Source organism: Equus przewalskii, chromosome 3 (assembly GCF_037783145.1).
Source record: "Equus przewalskii isolate Varuska chromosome 3, EquPr2, whole genome shotgun sequence".
NCBI classification, from domain to species: Eukaryota; Metazoa; Chordata; class Mammalia; order Perissodactyla; family Equidae; genus Equus; species Equus przewalskii.
The window spans coordinates 115,468,837-115,488,773 of NC_091833.1; the positions used below are offsets into that span (position 1 = coordinate 115,468,837).

Sequence of the window (19,937 nt, forward strand, 5' to 3'; positions counted from 1 at the left end):
AGATCAATGGAACAGAATTGAAAGCCCAGAAATAAAACCACACATCTATGGACAGCTTATCTTTGACAAAGGAGCTGAGGGCATACAATGGAGAAAAGAAAGTCTTTTCAACAAATGGTGCTGGGAAAACTGGAAAGCCACATGTAAAAGAATGAAAATTGACCATTCTTTTTCACCATTCACCAAAATAAACTCAAAATGGATTAAAGACCTAAAGGTGAGACCTGAAACCATAAGGCTTCTAGAAGAAAATGTAGGCAGTACACTCTTTGACATCAGTATTAAAAGGATCTTTTCGGACACCATGCCTTCTCAGAGAAGGGAAACAATAGAAAGAATAAACAAATGGGACTTCATCAGATTAAAGAGCTTCTTCAAGGCAAATGAAAACAGGATTGAAACAAAAAAACAACCCACTAACTGGGAAAAAATATTTGCAAGTCATATATCTGACAAAGGCTTAATATCCTTAATATATAAAGAACTCTCACAACTCAACCACAAAACATCAAACAACCCAATCAAAAAATGGGCTGGAGACATGAACAGACATTTCTCCAAAGAAGATATACGGATGGCCAATAGGCACATGAAAAGATGCTCATCATCGCTGATCATCAGGGAAATGCAAATCAAAACTACACTAAGATATCACCTTACACCCGTTAGAACGACAAAAATATCTAAAACTAATAGCAACAAATGTTGGAGAGGTTGCGGAGAAAAAGGAACCCTCATACACTGCTGGTGGGAATGCAAACTGGTGCAGCCACTATGGAAAACAGTATGGAGATTCCTCAAAAAACTAAAAATAGAACTACCATACGATCCAGCCATTCCACTACTGGGTATTTATCCAAAGAGCCTGAAGTCAGCAATCCCAAAAGTCCTGTGCACCCCAATGTTTATTGCAGCACTGTTTACAATAGCCAAGACGTGGAAGCAACCTAAGTGCCCATCAACAGACGAATGGATAAAGAAGATGTGGTACATATATACAATGGAATACTACTCAGCTGTAAAACAGAACAAAATCATTCCATTTGCAATAACATGGATGGACCTTGAGGGAATTATGTTAAGTGAAATAAGCCAGCGAGAGAAAGATAATCTGTGTATGACTCCACTCATATGAGGAATTTAAAACTATGGACCAAGAACAGTTTAGTGGATACCAGGGGAAAGGTGGGGTGGGGGGTGGGCAGAAAGGGTGAAGTGGTGCACCTACAACACGACTGACAAACATTAATGTACAATTGAAATTTCACAAGATTGTAACCTATCAATAACTCAATAAAAAAAAAATGTTCAGAGAAAGAGAGAAGAAAATTCAGTGTCAGTGAACTGAAAGCACAGCTGAGGAAAGTTCTGGAAGCTGACAGATGAACTGTGCATCTGCTGTGCTGACACCAGGCGATGATGAGCAGCCACTTCAGAAAATGAGTTGAGCATTTTCTCTGGACGCCCATGACCACACAGCTGCTAGGAGAGCTGGCAGGACATTACCTGTGGACTCGATGTCCCCGATCTGGGCTCGATGGCCAGCCCCAGAGTAATGCCGCCTGCCAGGGCCTTCTTCAGGCTCTCCTTGACCTCTGTCAGCTCCAGCTCCAAGTTCACGCGCTCCGTCTCCTTCTGCTTACACTCCTCCTCCAGCCTCTTCAACTTATCCTCCAGAATCACCTGGGTCTTCCTACCTGAAAGCCCAGAGAGAGGCCATTGCTCCAACCGCAGGCAAGGATTTCAAAACAAGGGAGGACACTGGTGCCCCTAAAGGGAGCGTGTGGAACTTGCAGCTTGAGCTCCCTGACTTGGGTCCTTTCTACAGAACTCAAATTCAGCTGTTCTTTAAAGGAACAGAGTCCCTTTCTAATCACTTTCCTTGGCTGCAGCTGGAAGAATACGGACCAGGAAGCGCACGACGCAGATTCTCACAAAGCTGAGGAGTTCTGCGTCTGGGCTTCCGTGCACTCATTTAAAAATGGGGGCTCAATCCACTTGGCTTCCAAAGGTGCCACTCACTTGGAAAGTCTGGGTATTCTTCCGTTCTAATTCTTCTGCCCATTATTCTTGACTCATCTTACTGTTGGATGGTCAAACTATACCACAGCTTGCGTCTCTACAGAACATGGAATATGTTTTTTAAGGCACATTTGCTTATTTATTTTATTTGCAATGTGTTACAGTGACATACGAAGGCAGGTAATGTACCCATTGGACAGATAAGAAAACTGATTCCAAGAGCTTAACTGACTTGAGTGCGTGGCCCTGGTCTAGTGCTCGGGAGCACGTGAAGGCCTCTTTTTTGAGGCCAAAAGCTCGTCTAATCTTTCCGCATCTTCGCTATGTGGCAAAATGGAAACAACAGAAGGAAGGAATTCTACTTCTGTCATCTTGACGTAAAAACTCCTATCCAATTCTCTAACAAGCCCTGGATTCCTCCCAGGCGGCCTGTGCCACAGGTCACATCTTGCCTCCTCCTTATCTCAAATCCACCCTGCCTACACCTAGCCTCCCATTCTGTATACTCCAAAAGCACTTCCTTTCACAAAAGTCCTTTACGCACAAAGCCAGGACAGGCTCCAAGTGCTGACGGGCTGTTTCATGTGCTTGCAGGCCCCTCCGCCCCGCACGGTGAGCTGCCCGCAAGCAGGAGTCTTCCTGGTTGCTTCCCCGCTTGGCACTCCTCCCTGCTTCCCGCCCCTCACCAAGGCCAGCAAAAGCCAACTCTGAAGGGTCAGCCTCACCCCCGGATAAGAACCGGCCCTGAGCTGAGGCAATTTAGACTGAAGCAGTTCCAGCCCCAGAGCCGGGAACCACTGGCCTGGCTCCCGACGGCAGGAAGAAACGAGCCTGGCCCGGAGACACCCTCCCGGCTCCCGGCTCCCAGCTCCCGGCTTGGTTCTCTCGACCCCTTTACTCCACCTTCGTCTTTGGGGGTCGTTTCCACTAACTTGGTGTCTCCCCTTGATCCCTCCCAAGGAGTCAGACACTGTCTTGCTCTCACTAGCCCCTTCTCAGGGCATGGACGGCTCCTTCCACCATGCAGAGACCTCTCACCCGGGTCTGTGGATGTCACCCGTCCCTGTGGACTGTGCTCCTGCCGGGAAACCCAGCCGCCTCACTGTGCACAGTGAGCAGATACTCTTGAGCCCTGAGGCTGGAGGGCTGTGCTGCAGACAACCTGAGCTGTCAGCACCCGGGGCGGGGACAGCTCCCTGGCACCCCCTGCCTCAGTGAGCCGGGCCAGGGCCAGTCCTGGCCTCCTGCTGTTCCGTCACTCCACCACCGTGGCACCTGCCTGGGCTTCCAGGCTCCAAGCAGCTCTGCATGGAAGGACGCAGCCTTACACTAAGATGACAGCTGGATGAGCCACAGACCCTGCGGGCAGAGTAGGAGGAAATGTAGCCAGTGGCAACCAGCCCGCGTACCCGCGTTCACTTCGATGGCAGCCCGCAGGTCTCTCCTTTCCTTCCGGAGCTGCGCCAGCCTGTTCCGCAGGCCCTCCTTCCTCTTCAGCAGCTCCTCCTCTTTGGTCTGCAACCGCTTGGCGTCTGCTTCGACTCGGTTCTTGCCATATTTGTACTGGTCAGCATCTTTAAAAAAAAAGCAACAATAGGAAATCAGGTTTCAAAAAGCTGATAATAGGGTAATTCATAAAGCCTGTCTAATCAGCCAGCTCAGTGAAATCAACTCAAAGCTAGTTATTTTGCTAACTCAACAAGAAAAAGAACAGACCCGTTTGAACCAAATAGAAAAGTGACTGGTTCAAATTAACCAATGCTCTTCTAATCTAATTTAAAAAACAGAAAACAGAACATCAGGACATTCCTTTAATTCACTTCCCTTTGAGGGCTGCAGCTTACAACCCTCCGCAGGGCTGAGAGCAAATGTTCTATAATCTGAAAGTAGACAGCCTGTCGGCATCAACCCAATCTCTCGAATGTGCGTGGTGCCCTGGACTCTTCAGAACACTGCACGGCGCTGTCACATCTGACCCTTACGAGGGTGTTGTCCGACCGTTCTGCTGACCTGATGGCAGCCATTCCCTCCGCGGAGACCAGCAGCCGGCACGGACTGAGCACACAGTAAACGTCGGCTGAGAGAAGGAAGGGACAAATGGGTGTCCGAGAGGCAGCCCCCGAGGAGCGTGTGGAGCCCAGCTGGCTAGGTTTGAGTCCCAGCTTCCCACTGTGGCTGCAGGACGTTGAACAAGAGACTTGCCCTCTCTGTGCCTCAGTTTCCTCAACCGTGAAATGCGGACGCTAAGAGCAGGGACTGTGTAGGGCTGTCAGGAGGATTAAATTCAAACTTACAAAGCACTCAGAACAAGCACAAAATGAGCACTACATATACGCTCATTCAACAAGATGAATGGATGGACGAATGAAGAGGAAATTAGTCTCAGGGAAAATTTAGAGACGTGGCCAACATCACACGACTAGTTAATATCACATTAAAATCCTGACCCTGTGCTCTTTCCCTCTGATTACACTGGCTTTTTGATAATAATAACTTAGAAAAAAACCTTTCTGCAAAAACACATGGAAGAGATGAAGAAACGCGGTGGCCAACAAGACTGCTCAAGGACCCCGACTTCAAAGCCCCCAGTGTCTCCCGATTGCCTCTAACAGCCAGTCCCTCCCACCCGGTCAGGGCCCAAGGCTGCCCAGATGGCCCGGCCCACAGTGCTCCACGGCTGTCCATTTGCACGTCCGGCTCCCTCGCTAGACTAGAAACTCCTTCCGGGTAGAAGACGTGGAGCGTGGCGTGACGCTGATGACAAAGGCCCTGGACAGCGAGCTGGCCCTGACTCTGGGCAGGCAAGTCATCTCCCTGAGCCTTAGCTTCATCCTCTATGCAGCACACACACGCCTCCCTGTGGGTTTTTAAAGAAATCTGACACATGACCCTAAAACCCTAACAAAACCACGTGACGCATGGGACACGGGGGACACTCACTGGCGGCTCTAATCACTGTGAGTGAGAACAGAGTCCCCAAGCCCTGTCCATCAGTGACAACGTGAGCCATCTCTAGCGCCAGTGCAAAGGCTGGATTCGTGAGTTCTTGCAATGCCCCCATTGTGATTGCAATGAAGGGCTGCACTTATCAAGGCGGGTACAAAGTCACCACTTCCCGCTCAATTTCCTCTCACCAAAAACCAGAAGAAAGCACACAGAGAATGACATTCAAAGGATGGCATCGTGGGGCTAACCAAATCAACAATCTGAAACAGAAGCCCGGCTAGTGGCGGCCAGGGTAACAACACGTTCTGCCAACAGGCAAAGTCCAGACTCTATCCACTCGCTTCCAATCTGCCAAGTTTCCTCAGCAAACCCGCATGCCATAACCTACACATTTCCCCATCTTTTGGTCCCCATGCAATAAACGCCATCCAGTCTATGATGCAACTGGCTACATTCAGCAAAAACACAGAATGTAAGTTTTTCTCTTTTGTCACCATTAGATGTCACCAAAGTTAACAAAAATCCCCTACAGAAAGTCTCATAAAATAAAGGAATAAGCCCTCCAGGAAATTAAACAAGCGGGGGTCCTGAGAGAGAAGGCTCTGGGAGCAGAGGTTTCGTGTGGTTCAGGCCCTGCTCAACGAAGCTCTCAGGCACAGGTTAGCCCTCCCTCCCCTCCCCAAGTGAACCAAACTAAAAATGGACGCAGATAGAAACATACACAACTGCCTTAGGGAAATAAGATTTGCAGAAAGCTAAGGTCGAAACTGAATGAATTAGGACGACGGCGACCTGACAGAGCCGGCTCCCCGTCTGCTTGAACTGTGCACCTGAGGAGGGCGGGGGTGTGGAGGAGCTCGTGTGGGGAACACTGGTCTCCGTGGGGCCGAGGCAGCCCGGTACCGCTGGGCAGGTCCGAGCCTCGTGCACGCACAGGGCCAAGGACGAAGCCGGCCTCTCCACCCGCCGTGCGTCCTCTCTAACTCTGAGATTGAATCACAGTGCAAACACAGGGAGGTCCGCAATTTAGGGACCAAGAACACCTGGCGTAGAGGTCACTAAGTGACCAGCTGGCCTTGTCTTCATGAACGTGGAGACTGGTCCACCAGTTACTCTGAGCCAGATTTGTCACTTCCTGAGTGACCATATCAAACTCACCACTGGAGCCTAACGCACATTTTCCTCCCTGGAAAGCTGCCCTGACGTGCCCAGGCCGACTTCAGAGCCCCTGACCTTGGTGAAAGCCCGTGCTGCAGCTTGGACGCCTGCCTCCCCGCCTCTGTGTGTCTCTCCGAGGCCGGAGCAGCTCCTCTGTCTGACTGCTGCACCGCAGCAAGGGGCAGCGTGCCCTGATGCTGACGCTGCCTGGCGCGCTGGGTGAGCAGGGCTCTGCACCACAGGGCCGAGGCAGACAGACACAGACAACAGCAGCCCCGACCCGGCCCTCTGCACACAGGGGCGGCTGAGTCTGTCCTTGTGTCTTACCGCTTCTCTGCTCAGTCTGTCCCCTGCCAGATCTGGAGTCTGAAAACCTGGTTCTCACTCTGGTTCTGCTATGTGCCAGCTGTGCGACCTTGGGGAAGACACTGAATGTCTCAGAGTTTATTTCCACGTTTGTACGATGGGCTGGATGATAATGCCTGCTCTTATAAAACTGGCTATGGGAATTAAACAGGAGTACATAACAACAGCTTCCTGTCGAATACAGAGCACTGCAGGAACGAGGACTCCTTAGAAATCCTTACATTTCTCTAGTGCTTTGAGGTACGATTGTCACCTCAACTATTTCTAACAAGAAACCACAGTGGCCACTGGTCTACACCTCTAACGTCTAGAAACTGAGTTTAGAGAGTTTATGTAGCTTGACCAAAGTCACTAAGTCACCAACTGATCAGGGACACAAACCGCGGTGTCCTGACCCACAGTCCAGGGCCGCCTGAACCTGCAGTCGCCTCACACTTCAATATGCTCAACCGGTTAACAGTTAACAAACCGGCACTTAACTAGGCTCAACCAATTCCACAGGTAACAAACCAGCTTTGATTTCCCTTTTATATCACAGACATAAAAGCTGGGTTATGAAAATCGCTGCCACTCTTTTTTTTTTTTTAAAGATTGGCACCTGAGCTAACAACTGTTGCCACTCTTTTTTTTTTTTTCCTGCTTTATCTCCCCAAATCCCCCCGGTACATAGTTGTATATCCTAGTTGCAGGTCCTTCTAGTTGTGGCATGCGGGACACTGCCTCAGTGTGGCCTGATGAGCGGTGCCATGTCTGTGCCCAGGATCCGAACCGGCAAAACCCTGGGCCACCGAAGTGGAGCGCGTGAACTTAACTACTTGCCCACGGGGCCGGCCCCGTCGCCACTGTTCAGTCCAGCCAATGAGGCAGGATGACAGTGCAGAGTTCCATCTCTCTGACACACCCTCACCGCCGGCATCCTCTACCCGGGCAGGTGAGGAGAGAAGATGGCTCAGACAGCACCAACTCTGCAAATGCACCTAAACCCAGGACGCAGGAAACCAAAGGATCCACTTACTCGACGGCGTGCGCTTCACGCTGGCTGCCGAATCGGCTTTCTTCTGCTGGTTGCTCAGAGTCTTCCCTTTTCCTGTAACCCCGCTGGACACTAGTGGGGGCTTTTTACCCCTCAACTGTTGAAACAAACATACAACAAAATTAAAAACAAACAATAAAGACAACTTGGGCATCTTTTGCAGTAAATTTTTTCAGTCTCTGATTCCTTAAATAAAACCTAGCATAGACAGAAAAAAACGAAGGTAGGAGAAAACCAACTTGGTTTCCAAACATCGGACTGCTGTGACTTTCCTGGGCTGGCTAAGAAGGCTTAGCACTGAGCTTCAGAAGAAATGAGGAACTCTGGGCTGTCTCAGTTGGAACGCAATAAAAGTTATGTATTTCTACTGGGAGATCACAAATGCTACTCAAGAAACGGGCACGGGCAGTTGAGCATCCAAGAGCATTCAGGTGAGATCGCCAAAATTTGTGTTTCTAAAGATAGACAGCTTTTATTTGGGTGGAACGCCCGTCAGGAGTTCGATTTCTGCTACGAGGGCGCTTCCACTGACTGACGTCCTCACAGGATAAACTACCACCTTCTGGCTCATTGACAGGGTCTGGGGGAGGAAGCCGGAGAAGCATGGGAGAGAGCAGTAGGCCCTGAATCTTAACTGACCGCAGGCTTTAGCAAGTGCAGTCTCCCCTGCCATCTTTGACTGCTGCAAGCCAGCGCATGCTTAATCCGCTGAAGTCACGCACATGCATTTCAGTCGCCTAACAAATCCAGCTTTCTTACGCTGGACCGCCATCACAGACGGCAAAGGTTAACTCCATGTGTCTGAGCTCAGGCCTTCCCACTCCACGGCCCTGCTGCCAGGGGCTGGGGTTTTGGGAGAAGACACATTGGCTTCAAATTCTGGCTCCATCATTTAGGAGATGCTGAGCAAGTCACTAAAACTTTCTGAGCCTCCGGGGGCTCATTTAAAAATATGAAGATATCAGTTCCTCCTCATAGGGTTCCTAAAAAGGTTGAAGGACACACCATATGCATGCAAGCACATGGCACACTGCAGCTGTTCAACGAGCAAAAGATCTCTCCATCAAATAGAAGGTCCCCTTCAAAACGACCAAACGAGGACAGGAAAATTAAATGTACCATAATTCAACCTGCAAATGTGTTTCCTACTTAAAGCAAAATAACAATGAACAAAAACAAAGCACACGGAAACCGTGCATCCTATGATTTCAAACGAAGCTGGGAACAATCCAGTGAGCAGGATAGCATGTCCCGTCTTAAGGTTCTTTCCCCAAAGAACTCTAACACCAACAAAAAGGCAGATAAACAGAGAGATACACGTTTGCTCAGTAACCCACTAGACATCTGACAGAAAGAGTCCTACAAAACTAGAGGCCAGCGGCTTCCACGGCCGACTGCAATGGTCTGCGCCCTCGGACTCGCTGACTCACCATCAGGGATGGAATCTGAGCAATTGTCGATAACCATCAAAAACAAACAAAACCTCGCATGTGATCTGACGGACTCAGAGGCCGGGAGGAGCCACTGTGAGCCACCACTCTCTGAACATCTAGGACCTCACCTGGCACTCATCACTTTTTTTAAGATTATACACAAAACAGAGGGAAAAGAAAAGAACTTAAAACATGCCCATCTGCTTTGTGTTTGTAGAGTACTCTTATACGTGGTGATTAGATCTTTATGCAAAGCATAGAAAATTCTTAGGTTGAAAATGCATGAAAACATAAAATCAGTATTTACCCTGAAATATTACCATTTGCCATAAATACGAGGTGTGAGATGGACAACAGTCCCATGTGGAGGTTATTTATCACTCAATGATAACCTCAAATCCTTACTATCATCTACTTAGGTTTTCGGGAATACACTTTTATGCTCATTACAGAAAAATACTGCAGTACTCCGAATAATCCTATTTAACGTTTGAAGATCAAAAAGCAATTTAGTACATGGAGTCTACCATTCCTCATGTGTAATGCAAACATAGTAAAGAAACCTGCCGCTCAAGAATCTTCTGGAAACTTTTATTGTCCTTGTCCTTCTCCAGTCTTTGCTTTAGTTGGCATAATTCACAAAATTCACTGGGGAATTTTCCAAGAACAGAGAGAGCCAGATGTGAGCAAAGAAATCCAATGTCTAAACATTGAACCAGTTAAGAATATTTCATCAGTTCCTGGGTAGGCAAACGTTGATCGTATTTGCAAATTATATTCTAGTTGAGGGAAAAAAATTACGTTTTACCCTTGGCGAGTCTCATTTACTACAAGCTGGTGAATATACCATCATTGCAAAACTGTGGGAGGACTGTGACTTAAGACGATTCTAGAACATAACAACGAGATGCTGTACCTGGGAGTTGAGCCCGAGAGACGCCCTCCCCAGAGAAGAGGTGTTAGTGACAGACTGAGCGGAAGGCGGGCTGCAGGAGGTGGGGTGTTTGTAATGGTTACAGGACAGTGTGTCAGTGGACAACCTAGAAGCCTTTCTGCCAGCGGGCGGGTAGCGTGCAAAGATTTTCGGAGACGGCAAGTTATCGTAGAGAACCGCGTTATCGTAAAGCACCTCTTCTCCCGGGCCGCGGCCGCCGGGGGCAGGAAAGCCATCGTCGGGTTCCCACTGCAACACACACAGCGTTGTTAGTGCCTCGGCCACAGAAAGCACAGCGGGGGTTAGCACACTGAGACGTTACTAGCACCCCCAAAACACATCCATGTACCCCCTGCTGTTATCAGTATCACACACACGTAGGTGGACGGATTCAAAAGAACTTCCCTACTTTTGGGGACTTAAAGGTTTCTTTTTTCCTTAAATCGTTCCCAGGGTCATTGGCTTATGAAGTTTTTGTTTTGTTCTGTTTTTGAAAGTCGAAAGAAAAATACTGATTTGACATTTCTTTCCTCAAAGAACCAGATTTCAGAAGGCGTCCTGATCCAGAAAGCAGGAGCGACGTGACGTAAGGAAAGGGATGCTGGACTGCAGTCCAGGCCCCTGGAGCTCTGGCTCCAGCGAGAAAACACGTTACCATCTCAGCAGGGCACTTTGGTTTATTTCACAGGAATTACTACGTTCTAGACCTTGTTTTAAGTGCTTGACGATATCCACTATGTAATTCTCATGGGAATCTTACAGTGTAGGAGGAAACTGAGGCAGAGAGACATCGCGGTAAGAGGCGGAGCTGGCTTTAAGAGCTGTGCTCAGAACCCCACACGCTGCTGCCTCTATACCTCAGGCTGCCCCATGGTGGGGGGACCTCCCCGGGCTCTCCTGCGTCTGCCCTGCAGGCATCGGCGTGCCTGTCAGCAGGCACCTCTGGGCCACACTTTTTCGTGCCTGAAGAAGGGGCCGTAAACAAAACAGTCTGTTAAAAGACAGAAATCAAATCATCACAGAAAACAAGATGTTTCAAAATGCAACTGACATAATGGCATTATTTTAGGGGGAAATCTTTTTACAAAGGACTAAAATAGCTACAAGCCACTTTAGAACGTGGGCATTAAAGTACAAATTAAAACCAAAAACTACGACCACAGCCAGATCCTTTTAAGTTTTAAAGGTCTTCATAAACTGTTCCGCATTTACAAAAAAAAGAGCAATATTAATTCATATCTCATGCTCATTTTACCCTATTTTTATATCCTTCTTGCAGAGTTTCTTTCTGCCAGACTATAATTACAGCCTTTTGTTACAAAAATAGAAAAGGTTTAAAATTTCATAGGAGGAATGTTTTTATTCCTTTGCAATCACTTCAATGTGCCTATTTTTGTGATGCTGGGGACCCATCTATAATTTAAAAATAATGGTAGACGCAGATAAACTGGGATGTGAGCATTTCATAATTGCAGCCCAGCACATATTTGTCCAGAGTTATTAAAATGGTCTAGACTAGACTATCATTTTCCTAAAATACCAAAGGATTAAGTCACATGGTAGACTTAGAAAACAGAAACTCCGTAGAAGTTTCTAGATTAAAAGTGTGTGTGTGCATGCACTTGTGCACATCAGAAGATCCTTTTTGAGATTCACTTTCATCTTGCTTTAGGCGTTGGGGGAACACTGACTGGGTAAGAATTAACTGAAGTTGAAACACTGCTAAAATGTCAGGTATTGGGTCAAAAACTTTATAAAAGTGAGCAATGAAGGCTTCCAAAAAAGAGATTATGTGGTAATGGAGCCCAGCACGTAGAAAAATAGTTCAAGAGAGGCCCGAGCTTCAAGGAAGCCCTTGATAAGCAAAGAGCGACAAACCCTGCAGAGCACGTTAGGTCCTAAATGCCGCATCGCCCGCCCAGCAATGCACCGGCAGAAACAGTTCCCAAACGCAGAGCCCGTTAGGAAGGGCAGATGGTTATTTCCAAGGCAGATGAAGCTGTGAGTGTAGCGAGAGCTCACTCCTGGGGAAGGCCTGGATCCACATAACACAAACTGCAACAGAAGGGGACAGGGAACTAGCTAGCTGGACTGGTACTTGTGCAGGTCCGTGGTTTCTCCAAGCCCCTCGGCTCGCCTGACACTCTCGGGTGGAAGGTGTGCATGTGGGGAAACCCCTTTGAGGAAAAGCTGTGAGAAGGGGCCTCAGGGCAGGAAGGTCTAGAGAAAGGTTTGTGTGTATCTTTCAAAAAAAGTTGGTGGCTGAGATGGAAGGCTGAGAGCAGACCCTCCTGTGAGGGGGAGTTTGGCAGCGGGGGCTCCTAGGGGGGCTAAGGCTGCTCTGTCAAGAGTTGCTGGTGTCTGCACAGAACGGAGGCAGGGAGAGCCAGGGCACCTTGACAACGGCACTGTGACTACGATGAGGCTGGACTGAGACCCTGCTCCTGTAAGGGTCGCCACGGGGCCTTTCCCTCAGAGGGTGGGCCTGCATGAGCTCCTCCACAGGGGTGGGGGGCTACGGTATAATGGGCACCAGGATCCCTCAAACCCTGCACTCCCCAGTGGCAATGGTGGTGGTGGGAATGGGGAGCAAGGAGACTCAGTGGGCCTTGCGTTTTCTCACTGCGGGGCACAACTCGTCTGCCATCCCACTCCAGACCACCGCAGACTCAGACAGGACTCCATCTGATGGACTTTGCAGCCAGCGAGGGATTTCCAGTGGCTCTGCTCACAGCGCAGCACCCACGTCCTAACACGGAACCTGATGTGCATCTGAATCTGCATTTGAACAAGTCCCTGCCACGCCCAGGGCCCCGGTCAGCTCTTCCTCTCCACCCTCCTTCTTCCACTCCACTAGCCTAGGAGGTCCTTTGCGGATGAGGGCAGTCTCTTAGCCATTTTGTTTTCAATCCCTAGCACAGAGCCTAGACACTAGGAGACACCCGGAAAATAAGGAAGGAGAGAGAGGGAGGAGTTAGGAGGGAAGGAAGGAGAGAGAGGATGGGAAGGAAGGAGAGAGGTGGGAAGGAGGACGGACTCTGTGAGGAAGCTCCTTTTCAGATGCATGTGAGGAGCCATGGACGGACTGCTCCCCTGGCCAGAACCCCAGGGCAGGCTTGACGGGGTGGGAGGGGGTGTCTGACAGCAGGAAGGCCCACAGCAAGACATCCAAGAGCCCAGGGACAGAAGACATCCCAGTTCTTGATTAGCTGGCTGGCCACCTCTGACCCAGACCACAATAACCTTATTTTCAGTTTGCTTATATTCCTGAGCTCTGGGAGTCGTGACTCCCTCACCCCTTCAGGAAGGCAGTGGTCTCCTGGTTCCCGCCTCGGGCAGGTGAGTGTTTTATGATGATGGATAACAGGGAGCTGACTGATGACATCCATCAAAATACCGAGAAAAGAATGGGCTGAGCAAAACAGTAGGAAAAAATAATCTAAAATACCTTCTAAGGTTGAAAAAATAACAAACATACTCTATGCCAACCTTTGAAACCTATCTTAACATAGATGCCAATTTTAAACCCACCCGACAGTGGGAGACAAATGGTAGAATGGTTTTTTGAGCGCCTTCCAAGAGTCTGCTGGCCCTGAAGGCCTCCGCTCTGATGGCCCAGAGGATGGCACAGGCCTGGCCCCGGGAAGACGCCCCATAAATGCTGTCAGATAAATAATATGGAGACATGGTATTTATGGCTGAGTGCCACTAACTATACATAAGACAAAAGACTGAGAACAAATCAAAACACTCCTAAGGCCAGAGAGGCCAGGAGGCTAGTTCTCACGCAGAGCCGTCAGCGACCCTCTCCAGTGTCTGCACACAGGGAGACACGTGGCACCAGTCAGGAGCTCAGTCCACGGAGGCCACAGGAGGGCACGCGGCTCGAGTCTCAGGGTGGTCATCGCTCAGCGGCAACACCTCCTCCCTGACGGGGATTTCTCAGCATTTGATCACACCGGGAGACAACTATTCGTTGGTAACTTCTACTGTGCTGTATTTTGATCCGTCCACGTTACAGACTCGAATGTGCTGTCCTTTGTCAGTCTTCCAGCGTGTGCAGAACTGTTCAATTATGACACTGACACTGACTGACGGACTGTCCCCCGCTGTCAAACCACCTACGTGTTCAAATGCAGATCAAGACGGGCAGCCTGCCAGACCCCAGGCGGGCAGAGGGGACGCAGCTTCCATCAGCCTGCGTGGGGAGCGAGCCCTCCCTCCCCCGGACTGAAGCAGGGCGCTGCGCCACAGCCCTTCACCGCGCCCCTGCCTGCCGCCACGGACGAGCACTTCCTCCCCAGGATGGCACACTCACCGAGCCGTCTATGCACGGGACGTCGTCGTAGTGCAGCGCTGTCCCACTGGGGTGGGCGTAGCCGCTGGAGGTGCCCCCTAGATAGGGATTAGTAGATAGAAGTCGCCTGTTCACGAAACTGAAAGAAAGGAAATGGATTAGGACCCTCCAATCAATCAACAAGGCTCGCAGGAGCTCGGCCCTGAGGCTCAGGGCCGCCAGAGGCCGCGGCGTGGGAATATCAGGACCAGGAGAGACGGGGTGTCCGGCTAAAGCCATCGGGAGAGCTTCCTCACCCACAAAACAGGCCCCTGCCGCCCTGCAGAACCGGGGCAGCGCTGGTGCCAACGCGAGCTGGGTGCAGAAAGCAACGTCCGGCATGTAACCGGCGTCCCAGAAACAACCCCCATCCCTGTCATCAGCCGTCTGTAGCAGGGGGCTCCTGCCACCGCCTGCTTCGGTGAACATGGCTTCCCTGGGGCAGCGCTGTGACCCTCGTTTCCGCACCTCTGTGGCTGCTCTGAGACTCTAGGCGCCTCTTTCACGAGCCTGGAAACTCGCAAACGCAGAGACCACGTGGTCCTCACAACTGAAACGTTCGCTATCTGGCCCTTTTCGGGAAAAGCTCGTGGACCCCTCAGCCCTTGAGAACGTTTCCTCAACAAGCATTTCTCGAGTTCTCAGTGTCACTCAGTGTCACTACCACCTCAGTGCAGCGCGTCCTCCCCTCTAATCCCCGCTTCCCTGAACTTCTGGAAGCCTCTGACAGCGGCCAGTGCTGTCCTCCAGGAGGCCAGCCAGACCACGTCACTCCTCCGCTCAGAACTGCGGGTGGCTACCGAAGTGGCTCCTAGAGCAATCCTGAGGGCTGCCATGTGGCCCGCAGGACTCTGAGCACCCGAGCGCCCGGCCCTGCCACCTGCCCGCACGTCTCCCCCTGCGGGCCCCACTCACCAGGCCCCGCCTCAGGGCCCTGCTGTCCCCACTGCCGGCAGCTCGTCTCCTGAGGAGCCCTCACTCCCTTCAGTCCCAGTGGGAATGTCACTTTATTAGGAACCCCCTGAGCACCTGAAACAAGCAGCACACCGCCCACCTGGGCACCCCTCGCCTCTCCCCTACTCCTTCCTCCCACTACCAGCCACACCTCACAGCTCATAGCATTCTGCGTTTCCTGGCCATCTTCCCCACCAGGACAGGAGCTTCAGGAGAACAGGGCCGTCGTCACTATGGTCCAGCCCCACGTCCCGAGTGTCCAGGACGTGCTGGTGCACATGGGGCTCAGCAAACACTTGCTGAGTGCGTGCACGGTGCACTCCTGGAGCGATGCTGCTCACAGGCAAGGATGGAAAGGCCGAGGGAGAAGTAACCTAGACAGCTGCCTCTCCTAATTAGGGAAAGGAAAAGAGCCTGGAGTAAAAAAATGATTTTTTTTTCCAAATTTTGTTTCTTTGCAGGATCTTACCTTTCCATGGTAACTAGATGCATAAAAAAGAGAGGGAAGAAAGTGAGGGCAGTACAGGGGCCAGTGAACACGGCCTCTCCGACAAGAGGTCTTGCAACAAAGCTAAGCCGGCTCCTGGTTCAGGAAAGGGAGAGAGGAACCGGTGGGCAAGGAGGAGTCCGGGCACGGGCGGCCCTTCAGGGCGCACACTGCCCTCTGCTGGGAGAAGACGGCTGTGCACGCCCAGGTCCACCTGAGATGCACCACTCTTTAATTCCAACTCTTCTCGCTTGTTTCTGATAAAAAATGTATATGATTATTCCATACTTAAAATGCATAAAAGTATATGTAGGACAAGAAAATGTATAGGAAAAGAAAAAATTCAAGAATGAGAAGTTTAATTTGTTGTTAAATATATATTTGAGGTTTTCTAATGTAAATGTCTCATTGGAGGGTATTTTGGGAGTCAGGCACTCTGTACACTTTTTGTCAGTGAAAGCAGTAAATGGAATGAATGAAAAACCCTGGCCACATGGACCACTCCTTCCTCGTGCGGGGGACCCGCGACAACGCCCCACCACTGCACAGTGATGGGTGCCACACGAGTCTGTTCCGTGTCCTGGCTGAGGGAGGCCCGGCCGGCAGAGACTGTCTCCTGCGTGGTCTGCATCTCCAGTGTCTGGAGCTGTAACTAGCCCTTACACTGGTGTGCAGATGCCAGGAGGGCGTGGGGGCCACCAGGGGGCAGGACAGAAGCTTGCCTGTGTGGAACAGACAGCAGCAGGACGCTTCTGACTCAGGACGTGAGAATGAGAGGCACGCAGTGTGTCCCAGCCGAAGAGGCCTTAGCCACCGGTCAGTGTGCCCCTCACCTCACAGAGAGGACCCAAAACCAAAGAGGTCCCAAAGAGCAAGCGGAGCCAAGACTAAGGGTTAGGCCTGTCTTCTGCCTTGACGCTCTTCCTACAACAGGGCTTTTAGCTGAACAGAAAAGTGGAAATGAGATAAGGACCGTTTGTTAAACCAAAAACATAAGACACATACGAAATATGTATGCTGTGGTAAAGTGCACATAACATTTACCATCTCAACCACTTTTAAGTGCACGGTCCTGGGGCATTAAGTATATTTATGTTGAGCAACCATCCCCACCGTCCATCTCTAGAACTTTTTCCTCTCCCCAAACTGAAACTCTGTCCCCATTCAACATGGATTCCCATCCCCTCCCCCAGCCCCAGGCAACCACTATTCCACTTTCTGTCTCTATGAATTTGATGGCTCTGGGGACCTCATAGAAGTGGAATCATACAGTATTTGTCTTTTTGTGACTGGCTTTTTTCACTGAGCACAATGTCCTCAAGGTTCATCCATGTTTTAAGTAAATATATTTTAAAATACTTTCCCAGGGATTCAAATGAGGGGGTGACTCAAGGTGACAGTTTCCCGTCCGTCTGTTCCCCTCTCCGTCCACACTGATCCCCTGCTTTGATCATCATCATTATTATTATAACTTTCTCAAGGGTCTCCCACTGAGCGTGACTTCAAAAGAGTCACATGAGAAAAACTCAGAACACTTCCCTTGCATCATATAATTTATATATCTCATTTAAAAACAGGTCTCAAGAAAATATATTAACTGCTTACCATTATTAATATTCCTAAATATATCACTCGTCCTGGGAGAATTTATATAACTATTTGTCTTTTACTGTCCTTTTCCCAAAATATACTATTGCCCTTTCTCCCTCAGATACATCCAACGCACAGATAATTTCCCTAATAACCTTAAAAACATTCATTAACCGGCTGCCAATTTACATAAAGGCAAGAAATTAATTTACTCTTAGAATATTTATCACATTGGCTAGATACCATATTTTATATTTCGAACAATGTTTCCTTGTTAAATCTCTTCTCAAGTTTTAAAAGAATGTTGAGATAGAAAACTGAAAAATGAAAATAAACATCACTGCTAAGTGACATCTATAAATATTTCAATGAAGTAGCCAAGACTCTCGCAGCCATAAACTGATGACATGCATATTTTTAACAAACAATTTTTAAATATTGTGATCTACATTCCTTTCTCAAGAATGCAACCTTCCCACGTTTGGTTTCGACCCTATTCCACTCATTTAGAATGCAGAAGCCAAGTTGCATTCCAGGGGAAACATCCGGGTTTCTCTGAAACGAGGTTGTCAGTTGGCTGATTATGGCTGAAGTCACATGTGGACTTAGGAGAAGCATTGGGAAATCCAGTAACTTCCAAACAGCCAGTTAACAATCATAAACTCTTTCCTTTTATGTCACTGTAGATGTGTAGATTTTGCAAACCTGACTTATGGGCACTATGTCTCTTAAAACAGCCACTTTAAATGTGCGTTATGCACTGCGTGGTACTGAGTGATCAGGAGAGTCACTATAATTTTGCTGATTAGATAGAACGTTATACGGAAAAATAATGAACATAAACAGAACAGTCAGTATTTGACTATGTCATCCTGATTTTTACACAAAAGAACAGTGGTAACAACAGGTAGTTTATACTTTAAAAACCTTCTAGCATTACTGGAGATTTTGTACAAGATGAATTCATTTTGTCAAGGCCATTTACCTTAGTCAGGGAGAACACGGTGGCTTGAATCCTAATATGGGCCAGTCATCTTTTCTTTACTTAGCCCCGGAATTTCCTAGTCAAGCACTAAATAAATATTCATTCTCAAATGTTTATGTTCAAAGGAAGACTGCTCAAGTGCCCCAGAAACACCACTTGTTGGAAAACCTAAACGGTGGTGTTCACATTAAACAGGCAAATAATGGTGTAAACGTCTGAGTTCACCCTCTTGGTACTCAGAGGGTTTGACGGTCTCAGAGGGCGCGGGCGGGTCTGCCAGCAGGTGCTGGTGTGTTCACTGTCAATGCTGATCGTACAATTCCAGCACCGGTTTTGTTTCAACCCACCTCTCCTCGGCCCCAAATCCAGACTGTCTAAGGACAAGGGAGAAAGAAGCGGGAGGCCAGGGAACAGAGAGAACAGAGGCAGAGGCTGCGTTGGACGCCGCCTTCTCTAACCCTCCATTTCCTACCCCAGGCAGCCGAGGCACTGAGAGGCCGGGAATGGCTTGTCCAAACTTTGCCTCTCAGTCAATACCACAGCAGAAGCAGACCCGATTTCCTCCTCCTAGTCCAACACTCTTCCCCTCGTACCCACGGCACACCTTTAGACCGACGGTCTGCGGGCTCCTGCCAAGCACAGCCCCTTCCACTGGTTCAGGATTGTCTGGCTGCCTTTGCGCGACAACGCAGAGTTGGGCAGTCGCGACAAAGAGGAGTGGTTACGATCTGCAAAGCTGGAAGGACCCGCCATCCTGCCCTCTACAGGGAAAGCTGGCCGCCCCCTGCTGGAGACAGCGGGGAGCACGGGGCACCAACCAGCCATTTCTTAACTGCTCTAATTTGTTCCTATAAATCAGTGATCCGCAAATGTTTTAGTCTTTACATCCTTAAAAATTATTGAAGACCCCCAAAAGCTTTTGTTTATGCGGTTGTCAATTAGCAATATTTACTGTATTTGAAGTTAAACCTCAGAAATGCATTCACTTTTATTCATTTTAGAATAACAGGAAAAAATCCATCATATTTCAACATAATATATTTTAAGAAAACTGTATTTCTAAAATTAAAAAAAAGTAGTGAGAAAATGCGGCACCATTTTACAGGTTTGTAATCCATTCAATGCTGCCTGGCCTAACAGAAGACGGCTGGATCCTCGCACTTGCTCTGCATTCAGACCGTTACACTGCGCTGTTTGGCTGAAGTGCTTGAAGGACCCAGCCTCACGCAGAGGTGCAGCTGGAAGGTGAGGAGCATTTTAACACCCTTTCCAGACAGCTGTAGTTACTGCTTCTGCATTACTACACCAACACTCAACAAGCGGCGGTCTCCTAATGATTACTTGCAATGCACTCTCTGAAATTCTATCAGTGAACCTTTTGTACTCTCTCACGTAACACCCATTAGCTTATCTTGCACGTGGAATGGATCTTTGACCCACGCATGACTTACACATCTTTCAAATGTTGACATACTTCCTTATACAATATAAAAAAAAAATCATACTCATTAGTGTCACCACTGATCTAATCAGAAAAGTCTGTAAGGGAGCCGGCCCTGTGGCGTAGTGGTTGAGTTTGGCATGATCCACTTTGGCGGCCTGGGTTCAGGGGTTTGGATCCTGGGCACGGACCTACTGCTAGTCAGCAATGCTCAGACAGTGACCCACATACAAAGTCGAGGAGGAGTGGCAC

The 19,937-nt window shown here is 49.1% G+C and overlaps 1 protein-coding gene across 9 annotated transcripts in view; it reads right to left on the minus strand.

Moving 5' to 3' along the window:
- AFAP1 (actin filament associated protein 1) overlaps window positions 1-19,937 on the minus strand; it is a 160,843-nt gene that overhangs the window by 15,665 nt on the left and 125,241 nt on the right. For 6 of the 9 annotated variants that reach the window (XR_011538357.1, XR_011538354.1, XR_011538355.1 and 3 more), the window contains exons 12-16: window positions 14,211-14,328; window positions 9,875-10,141; window positions 7,508-7,622; window positions 3,432-3,596; window positions 1,507-1,697 (exon numbers count right to left, since the gene is read on the minus strand). Coding sequence is in view for 4 of the 9 variants with exons in the window: in XM_070613351.1 (XP_070469452.1) it covers window positions 1,507-1,697; window positions 3,432-3,596; window positions 7,508-7,622; window positions 9,875-10,141; window positions 14,211-14,328 (856 nt within the window). In the remaining 5 variants the exon portion in view is untranslated. The remainder of the gene's footprint in view (window positions 1-1,506; window positions 1,698-3,431; window positions 3,597-7,507; window positions 7,623-9,874; window positions 10,142-14,210; window positions 14,329-19,937) is intronic. The other 3 variants (XR_011538356.1, XM_070613353.1, XM_070613352.1) reach the window with 1 other exon arrangement.